We start from the raw sequence: 10,216 nt of genomic DNA, 5'->3' as shown, positions 1-10,216 counted from the left end.
GTCGGCTCAACAGGAAATGCGTCAAAGACCGCGCCGCGCAGCCGCCGTCTGGGCCTGGTCGCCAAGGTAACGCGCTCCAGGCAGGATGAGCGTCCGGATGGCGCGGGCCGCGCGGGCGGCGTGGACCGGCTGCTGGGGCGCCGGCTCCCGCCGTGGCGCCTCGAGTTCCCCGCTGCCGCCGCTGGGCACCGTGGCCGTGGCGGAGCTGCTGCAAGATGCCATGGCGGCGGAGGCAGGGCCTCTGGAGGCGGCGGCGAGGCGGCCCCCGGGCCAGTGCTCCGTGTTGCTCTTCCCCGGCCAGGGCAGCCAGGTGGTGGGCATGGGCCGCGGGCTGCTCGGCTTCCCGCGCGTGCGCGAGCTCTACGCCGCCGCGCGCCGCGTGCTGGGCTACGACCTGCTGGAGCTGAGCCTGCACGGGCCGCAGGAGGACCTGGACCGCACCGTGCACTGCCAGCCCGCCGTCTTCGTGGCCTCCCTGGCCGCCGTGGAGAAGCTTCATCACCTGCACCCCGAGGTGAGACGGGGGACGAGAGGGCGTCGCCCGGGGCCGCCTGCCACTGCGAGGATCCCTCCTCCTGAGCTTCCACTCTGTGCCCGGCGCTGGAAACACAGCCCGGACCTTGCGTCTTAGGGGACGGAGGCAGATAGAGGAGCTATCTGGGTGAAAGGTGGTAAGTGCTGCTGAAGAAACAGTGGAACAGGAGTAGGGGGGCTGGGCTGCGTTTTTGAAAGGTTCTGAATCGTTGAATTGCTAAACGACTCCAAGAGAGTTAAGTTTCATCCGGAAGTGGTCATTAGAATATATATGGCCTGCCAGTGGAGCCCCGGGTAGAACACACCCAGAGTCAAGGCCCTGCACCCCACCTGCAGGAGGGAAGCTTCATGAGCGAGTGGTGAAGCAGTGCTGTAGGTGTCTCTATTCTCTGCCTCTTTATTCCCCTATACCTCCAATTTCTGTTTCCAAAAAGGCGGGGTGGGGGAGGTGCTAGGAGCGGTGGCTTTATGGTGCAGGTACGTAGTCCCAGCAATAACCTAGATGGCAGAGAGAGAAAGAGAAAATGAGCAAGAATATAGACATAGACCCACACACACATATAAATTGATGAAAGTCATGGTACTTTATAGTGTGAATTAATTGATTGCTGTTGGCAATACTGTCAGTACCGAGCCAGGGAGATCGCTCCCCCAGAAGGACTCCTGCCTTGCCATGTATGCTACCCAGATTCCAATATACCACATGGAAGCACTGGGCACTAGGGATCTCTTCAGTGCTGTGGGTGTGTGTGTGTGTGTGTCTGTGTTTCTGAAAAAGATGATACACAGCACCTTAACTCTAGCAACTATAACAAAGTAGCTAGATGAATGGATACAGCTGAGCAGTGGACCAGGTGGTGGCTCACCTGGTTAAACACACACATTACATCTGAACAGTAAATGGTAAACTAGTACTTTAAGTCCTTTATCCCATTTCACCCTCACAACAGTCTTATGAGGTAAGTGCTGCTATGTTGTGGATGAGGAAAATGTCTCAGAGACATTAAAGGATTTAGTGAAATGATCCTCAGTCATGAGCATAGGAGTCGTAGAATGGTAGTGTCTGTGAAGTGCTTAGCACAGAGTGGGTCTGGTTCGTCCTTGGCTGTCTACTACTCTCAACAGCCCAGAGATAGGACCTGCCCTGGCTTCATCTCACAGGTGAAACAGATGAGTCTTTAAATTCTTTAGAGAATTTAAGGAACTGAACCACTGAACCAGCTTTCTGTGACTCTGGAAGTTAGGCCATTAACTTCTGTAGCTTAGCTTCCCCTCATCCTCTTCTAAATCAGCTTATGGGGAGAGAGAAGAGAAGCCACAACAGCCCTGCAGGGTGGGAGTTAACCAGTGGGCTTTAACATGCCACACAAGCCAAGTTCCTGGAACTGTGACTGTTAAGGCCACTGTTGTGTGTCCTTTTCTAGTTGGAGCACCAGGCCAGCAGAACCTGGCTCGATGAGCTGGGGACCACCCAGCCAGTTCTCAAGTACAGAGTCCTGGGCTGAGCCCTCCCGGAAAATGGCCCCATGCTCTGTGTCTTTTGCCGTAGGTCATTGAAAACTGTGTTGCTGCTGCTGGATTCAGCGTGGGAGAGTTTGCAGCCCTTGTGTTCTCTGGAGCCATGGAGTTTTCTGAAGGTACATAGGAAGGGTTTTTTTTTTTTTTTTTTTGAGGGGATATTCTTTTGCCGGACTCAGCAGGGACATTGCTCTTCGGAAGCTGAGGAAGCTCGTAGGAGAAGAAGACATTAGAATGAAGAATCAAGCTTCACCTTGGTCTCCTTTTAAGCCTGAAGGTTTTCTTCTTTCTGCAACCTCATGAAATCTACTCAACTCTTTCCCACTGCCCTGTATATTCTGAATCCACTCCCCACCATCACAACCACTCTCTCTACTCTCCACCCGGAGAGAAATTATGGTGGCAAGTGAAAGCAGCCAGACACTAAACATCACTTATGGTATGATCCCTTTTGTAGGAAATGTTTGTAATGAGCAGATCCATAGAGACAACAGTGAGGTTACTGGTGACTGGGGAAGACAGGGGGAGTGATCACTTTTTGGGAATGGAGTGCTTTGTGGGGTACTGGGAAGTTTAAAGAGACCAGTGGTAGCAAAACGTGAATATAAAATACCACTGAATTGTCTATTTGAAGCAGGCTGTGATTCATGTCAGCTTTACTTGTGATTTTCTCTAAAAGCATAGCACTAGGATTGGAGATGTAGCTCAGTGGTATAGTGCATGCCTTGCATAGGTGAGGCCCTGGGTTTGATCCCCGATACCAAATCAATAGATAAGCAAAACCACATAACTGGAAAGACAGACAGAATGGAGCACCATCAAAGAGGGAGCAGTGCTGTGGACACGCACACACGTACACACAAACCATAGAAACAAAGAAGTAGCACTGCTCGGGAAGTGAAAGTTTAGATTTCCTTCCAAGGCTTAATAAAACTTATTATTTGTAGTTTATGTGGATATAGTGTATAGAATTATAGCCTATTTTTATATTCTGTGTTTAGCTATTTTTTGGCCTTTTGCATGGTTATTTAATGTCCACGTGGAAAGATTCCCATATATATGCTCTGTCCACCTTATATATCTGTGTTCTCTTCTGCTTCTGGCCACAGGCTCTGAGGTGCTTGTCCCATGAATCTACTTCGATGAGGGGCTGAAGCCCAGCACAAATAGACGCAGGTGCCAAGCAAATGGAGATGTGTTACAGAGAGGACACAGGATTTCCTCATGGGGGCTTTTCTGTTCTTCCCTCAGATCCTGAGTAGGGGCCTTAATTCCTGTTCTGGTCCCTCTTCCCCAGAGAGTTGGCCTAGGACCAGGGTGAGGCTGTCCAGTGGTTACGGCCATTCTTGCTGTCATTGCAGCTGCCCACTTGATGTAAGCCTGTGCTCTGACCTTCCACTCGAGCCATGCCACCAGCTCCCCCATGTTCAGCTCCTGCTGTGGCAGTAGCAGGTTCTCTCACTGAGAGCCAGTGGTGTTTGATTGACGCTGACTGTGTTAGCGAAGCTCACACACTGTCTGTGGTTTGTACAGCAACCCAAGTATCTGATGGCTCTTGTTTTTCCTCTTCAACACAATTTCTCTTTAGGACTGATTTATTTTTTTCAGTGCCAAAATCTGAACCCAGGGCCTCACTTACAAATAACACCGTTACAAAATAGTGTTCCCAGCGCTCCTTTTATTATCCTGTGTTTTATGGAGAGACAGAGACGCTACATACAGCACTGCCACTATCTGTGGAGTCCCCCTAGTGCTGTCTACACTTCTCTCATGACGTGCTGGGCTGGAGGCTTGAACCCAGGTCTTCCCACTTAGTAAGGTGCACGCTCAACTAAGTGAGCTGTCATCCAGTCCTCAACAGAACTTCTCTTGCTTGAATAACAAACCAGTTACTCATTATTCCCAGTGTTCATAGTAGTTCAAGCAGACTTAGGAATTACTATCCTCACTACTGACTGAAAACTGGAACCAGGTCGTGAATTGCCCAAACCAGACAGCTTAAGGTCTGTTCCTTTCCGCCTGACACTAAGGTTTCTCAGTAGCAGCTCTATTGATGTTCTGAATCAAGGAATTCTCGGGGGTGGGGAGGGGCTGGTGCACTGTAACATGTTGAACAGCATCCCTGGCCTCAACTTAACACATACCACATGGCAGTAGCTTCTGCCACCTCTACCCTGCTCCCCAAGTTGTGACAATAAAAAAGTTTGCAAGTACTGTTCTGGGGGCAAAATGCCCTCCCCACCTATACCAAATCCGCTTTGAGGCAGGCTCCATGGACTAATTTATGTAATTGCCAACACTGCCCTCCCTGCCTTAGTTTCTGTGCCCCTTTCCCTCTGATAACAACCAGAGGGTTGTTTGTTTGTTTGTTTGTTTGTTTGTTTTGCCTCCAGGGTTATTGCTGGGGCTCAGTGCCTGCACCATGAATCCACTGCCCCTAGAGGCCATTTCCCCCCTTTTTGTTGCCCTTGTTATTGTTTTATTGTTGTAGTTATTATTGTTGTTATTGATGTCGTTCATTGTTGGATAGGACAGAGAGAAATAGAGGAGGGGAAGACAGAGAGGGTGAGAGAAAGACAGACACCTGCAGACCTGCTTCACCACCTGTGAAGCGACTCCCCTGCAGGTGGGGGCTCGAACTGGGATCCTTACGTCAGTCCTTGTGCTTTGCGCCACGTGCGCTTAACCTGCTGCGCTACTACTCGACCCCCACCATCAGAGTTTTTACAGAGTCTAGGAAACAGCTTGGTTACTATGCTTTTCATTTGTTTGCTTTAGTTCTCAATATTTCTGTGCATGAGTGAAACCACCCAATCATCTTTTACCTCTTTCCTCTTAGCATAATCACCTCCAGTTCCAACTATTTTTTCCCCAAAATTATACAATACTGTTTTTTATTTTACTTACAGACTAGTACTTCATTAAGATATGTCCCATAACTTCTTCTTTACCCAGTTCTCTGTCGATGGACATTTAGGCTGCTTCTACTCCTTGGCTGTTGTGAACAGTGCAGCTATGAGCCCAGGGGTGCATATGTCCTTCACATCAGTGTCTTCATCTTTTCGTATATGCGCACATAGGAGAGGTTTGCTGCCAAACCCTAAGGTGTTCCCAGTTTTATCCGTCTAAGGATTCTCCATACTGTTTCCCATAAGGCTACACCTGTTTTCATTTTCACCAACAGTTTAATAGAGCTCCTTTTTAACCTTTTCTTCTTTTAATTTAATTTATTTACTAGTTAGAGACTGAGAGAAATTGAGAGGTGGGGATAGAGAGGCAGAGAAAATGAGAGACACCTGCAGCACTGTTCACCACTCATGCAGTTTTCCCCCTGCGGGTGAGAACCAGGAACTTGAATAAGCTTCTCCTCCACATCCTTGTTGATTTTAGTCAATTACTTCCAGGCTTTATGTTGTAAGCTTTTCTTTTTTTTTTTTTATTTTTTTTTTATTATTGTTGATGTTGTTGGATAGGACAGAGGGAAATGGAGAGAGGAGGGGAAAACAGAGAGGGAGAGAAAGACAGACACCTGCAGATCTGCTTCACCGCCTGTGAAGTGACGCCCCTGCAGGTGGGGAGTCCGGTGCTCAAACCAGGATCCTTACACCGGTCCTTGTGCTTTGCGCCACCTGTGCTTACCTGTTGTGCTACAGCCCGACTCCCTTGTAAGCTTTTCTTGCCAGTGTGAGATGGCATGTCATTGCTGACACTGCTTTTTGATGTTGCTCTTTTGTGCTTTGGTGCTGGGGAGGAGTATCTGTCAGCACCTCTGGTACATAGTGTGGAACCTGTGCTTAACAGCAGGTCTGGGACTGCCCTCCTGCTTATGTGATTATTCCAAATGTGTCTCTCTCTGGATAGGTTTGTATGCGGTCAAAGTCCGAGCAGAGGCCATGCAGGAAGCCTCAGAAGCCGTTCCCAGCGGGATGTTGTCTGTCCTCGGCCAGGCTCAGACCAAGTTCTCCCTTGCCTGCCAGGAAGCCCAGGAGCACTGCAAGTCCCTAGGCATTAAGAATCCTGTGTGCCAGGTGTCCACCTACCTCTTTGCTGACTGCCGAGTGATCTCAGGACACCTGCAGGTAGGTGGCAACCTGAGCAGCCTCCACAACCCCTGGCCAGGGCTGGCAGCTCCACACCATGGTGCTCTGCTGAGCCAGGCCTCTAGTGAGGATGCGAGGCCTGGAAATTGTGTGGAAGAACGAGCACTGCAGAGGGAGCTGGGAGGCTGGGATGTGTCCCCCCTTCACACATTCAGATAGGCACTTAGGGTGCATTGGCCATGGCACGTGGGAGGGCAAGAGCTAATGTTTCCCAGGTCTTCCTATATGCTCTGTGCCTCCCACCAGATTGATTCCGTTGTTTCCTTCGAGAAAGGAGAAGTTATTTGCTATTGGGTTGCTCTGACCACCCTGCTTTTTCTTAGGTGTTTGAATAGTTTCCTTTCCTTCTGCCCATCCTTCCTATCACTGCTTCTCTAGACACTATTTCTCTCACAGCACAAGGGCAGGGCCGATAGGCCAGCTCTGTAAGGGCCAGAGTGACTCCGGGTGGGCTTGAGGTGATACACTGGGAGCCTAGAGGGTGGGCACCAGCTGAAACAGAGGGCAGTTTTGTCTAGCTTGGGGTGCCAGGTGAGTCCAAGCAGGAACCACAGGGGCTGCAGGCACACCGTTTACATGTCTGTCTGATGAAGGCTTCCTGGCCAGTCTGGTGCCCACAGAAAGGAGTCTCAGTCATGTCTTACACACGAGGAAGGGGAGGCTGGGGTCTGCAGACAGCAGAGACAGACCTGGAACTCAAGACTGTTTCACTCTGGAATCTGTTTTGTCCACTTGACCGCCACTCTTCATCTTCCCCTTTAAGGCCCTACCTGGGTGCATGTGTCCTGTATGCGACCTCAGAATTGGCGAGAAGGAGCAGGTCCCTTTGTGCAGTGCAGCTCTGAGATGAGCTTTATTTCAGCGGAGGCTCCAAATGAGTCACAGAGCTGAGTGCTCATTCCCATGAATGTCTTGTAAAGAAGCCCAGAACAGGGGGTGGCTCAGGTTTGAACTTTTAGTGCCCACAGGAAGGCGTTCAGCAAGGCCTTTGCTAGGTCCTAAGGCCATGGCCCTCACCTGGGACTAGAATTAACTTAGCTGTCTGCTGAGCCCAGGGCCCTCCCGTAGACACTCTGTGAGATTGTCCTGTGAAATTGTCACAGACACACTACCAAGAAGTTTTCCATGTTGTGGGGAGCACAGCAGGAAGGACCTGGACTGTAGAGGCCTGTGTGCAGAGACAGCTGGTGTATGTGTGTGTCTTCTGTTAGGTGAGACTGGGGGGACTCGGGCGGACACGAGCCCCAGGACCTCAAGACATATGTGGTCCCTACTCCTAGCCCACTGTGAGGGTTCACTTTTTCTCTGCCCCAGCGTGCAGGCTGCCTGGGCAGCCCGTGTGCAGAGCACTGGTGTTCACATGGGGGTGGGTGATGGGAGACCGGTGAGGTGGATTGTGCTGGCCAAGCAAGTGTTGCCAGGGAGGGGCTACAGAGAGGGGAAGGAGGACAAGCACCGTCCACCCAGAAGGAGTAGTTCCACCCTGCTCCTGTGGTTGGAGGTGGACTTGCTGTACAAGACAGTCATTGCCAGCCCAGATAGATCCTGTCGTAGGCCAGGCATCGTTCTTGCCATAGTCTGTAACTGTTGCCAGAACCTTATGTCCCAGGTGTAGAACAGGCAGGCAGGTGTCGTAGACCTGCCCCTGGTCCTGCCCCTCTAATGACCATTAGTCTTTTGTTTCTAGGGAACAGCTGGCCCAAAGGGGGGTTATTAGGTTGCAACAGCAGGCAGACAGTTAGGAGCAGGTTGTGGCAGAGGTCAGACCCCTGCAGGTCTGCTGGGACACTGAATGCATAAGTGATTGTAAGTGGAGAGCGGAGCATGAAGGGGGTTGGCAAAGCGGTTCACTTGGTCGTGCGCTGTTTTGCGCGTGTGAGGCCCAGCTCCTAGCCCAGCCTCTGCCGCATTCAAGGGAGTTTCAGTCTCTCCATCCCCTCCCACCCCCACCTTGCTCTCTCTCTTGTCCCCATGAAAAAAAATAATAGTAAATTAATTTTAAATAAATGAATGGTGTCACTCTGAGTTGTTTGCAGGATGATGAGGGTGTGTGTATAGACAAGTGCATTCTGTACGTGCTGTGGCAGTGGTGACACCAATGATGGCCGTCCCTCTGCTCTCTCTGTAAGATTTGCTTGGCTTAGACCTTTCTTTTCTCCCAGGCTCTGCAGTTTCTTCAGAAGAATTCTTCTAAGTACCACTTCAGACGTGCCAAGGTGCTCCCAGTCAGTGGGGCCTTCCACACGCGCCTCATGGAGCCAGCCATGGAGCCCTTGGCACAAGTCCTAAAGACCATTACTTTGAGGAAGCCTCTGGTGTCCGTGTACTCCAACGTCAGTGGGAATAAATACTCAGATCCCCGTCATATCCGGAAGCTGCTGGTGCGGCAGCTGGTCTCCCCAGTTAAGTGGGAGCAGACCATGCACACCATCTATGAGAGGAAAAAAGGCACCGAGTTCCCCAGGACCTTTGAAGTAGGGCCTGGGAAGCAGCTGGGAGCCATCCTCAAGAGCTGCAACCTGCAGGCCTGGAAGTCCTACGGTCATGTGGATGTGCTGGAGGCTGAGGAGGACCAGGAGCAGGCCCAGTAGCAGAGTCTCTGTGACCCCAGCGGGGACTTGCCCCCAGCCTGGCTCCCACCTCTCCCCACACACAGTGGGAGCTGTAGGTTCTGCCAGCCCTCCTTGCCCCAGTGACCGGGTATGAATTGCTTGCCAAGCTCTGTGAAGACCGCTTTCATGAAAAGCACTAAAAACTAAGTATTTCTTTACACAGTCTGTTCCCCCTTGATGCCTGTCTGCAGGCTGGGGAGAGGGATGCAGTGATGGGTTACGTGAGATATGGTGGTTTCTGGCTCGGCTCCACGAGCCCCACTGAGGGCAGGCCACACCCGGTCTCGTCCAGCTCTTCCTTGAAAGGAACTGAGGCAGCAGCTGGCAGGTGTAGTCTAGCCGGGGGCCGGGCGGCTCTGGTGGACACACTGTCCAGGCTGCCAGTCAGGTCAATGCTGTGGGCTCCGTGCTGCTGCCCTGGCAGATTGTGACCACCCACAGCCAGATCTTAATGTAGTTGGCACTGAATCAAGAGCCTTAGGACTCTACAGCCTGGACACCATTCTGTCTGTCCCTCACACAACAGTCAGGAGGCCTTTCCCTTTGTTCACTGACCCAAGAGCAGGCTAGGAGGAGTGGCCTGTGTGTAGTAGGGCAGAGCTTCCTTGGCACGGCCGGGGGCCAGTGACTGCCCACCTCTATTCAGGCCAAGCTTGGGCTCATCTGAAGCACCTGGCACCAAAGTCAGATGCAAGTGCCCGTGAGCGTCATACATCTCATTACCCCTGCTCACAGGACAGCCTTACTGGGCAGGAACTCTGTCGGATTTATCTTTCTTTAGTGCTGCCGTGTGGACTCATGTCAGACCCTAGAGAGGGGCTGGTCTTCACTGCATGGGATTGTCCCCCTGGTGAGCAGCTACTCTAGTTTTTCTGGCCACTCTAGGCCAGTACCACTGCTGGGCCTTGGGAATGTGGCTGAGAACTGGATGTTCACCAGGCCTGAATGTTCTCTGGAGCACAGTGAGCAGAGACTGATCTCTTAAAACTCTGTCCCTGAATTTTACCGTCACAAAACAAAAACCAAATCTGTTGTTATTTTTAAATAATAGCCAACCCGGTCTGCACTCCTCGGGATTTTGAAGGCTGGGTAGCCCTCAGAGATGAGGCTTTTCACGGTCTACACCTCATCCTCAGGCTGCTCCATGGACAGGGTGATGGTAGCTCAGTACTGGGGACTGTGCTTCTGTGGGTGTTTTGTCACACTCTTTTCCTCATGGTCCCGGGGCTGTAGAGCCATCATGAAGCCCAGTGTAGGGAAGGCAGCAAGCAGAGGAGTCCTTGCAGGGTGGTGCTGGGTGGCAGAGGACACCTGCTTATCGAACAGAGGGCTTCCCACAGGCGGGGCTGGACTGCAGGCAAATGGCGTCCTACCCCCACTTGGGACACACACACACCATGGACACGTGACACACAGAGAGAGGAGCCTCACATGAGGCCACAGTGGGTCCTC

The 10,216-nt window shown here is 51.5% G+C and overlaps 1 protein-coding gene across 1 annotated transcript; it reads left to right on the top strand.

Annotated features, from left to right (window-relative positions):
* On the top strand, nt 1–8,922 carry MCAT (malonyl-CoA-acyl carrier protein transacylase). The gene is made up of 4 exons (XM_016188328.2): nt 1–514; nt 2,084–2,171; nt 5,914–6,131; nt 8,315–8,922. The coding sequence occupies exons 1-4, from the start codon at nt 86–88 to the stop codon at nt 8,741–8,743; spliced, it is 1,164 nt and encodes a 387-aa protein (XP_016043814.2). The 5' UTR covers nt 1–85; the 3' UTR covers nt 8,744–8,922.
* The last annotated feature ends 1,294 nt before the right edge of the window (nt 8,923–10,216 follow it).

Source organism: Erinaceus europaeus, chromosome 4 (assembly GCF_950295315.1).
Source record: "Erinaceus europaeus chromosome 4, mEriEur2.1, whole genome shotgun sequence".
NCBI classification, from domain to species: Eukaryota; Metazoa; Chordata; class Mammalia; order Eulipotyphla; family Erinaceidae; genus Erinaceus; species Erinaceus europaeus.
This window is presented reverse-complemented; position numbering and strand designations above follow the sequence as displayed.

Bases quoted from the DNA above. Each gene is read 5' to 3' on its own strand.
- MCAT (XM_016188328.2), top strand. From the start codon at position 86: ATGAGCGTCCGGATGGCGCGGGCCGCGCGGGCGGCGTGGACCGGCTGC. The intron at 515-2,083 runs GTGAGACGGGGG...CTTTTGCCGTAG, and splicing joins TTCATCACCTGCACCCCGAG to GTCATTGAAAACTGTGTTGC. The intron at 6,132-8,314 runs GTAGGTGGCAAC...CTTTTCTCCCAG, and splicing joins TGATCTCAGGACACCTGCAG to GCTCTGCAGTTTCTTCAGAA.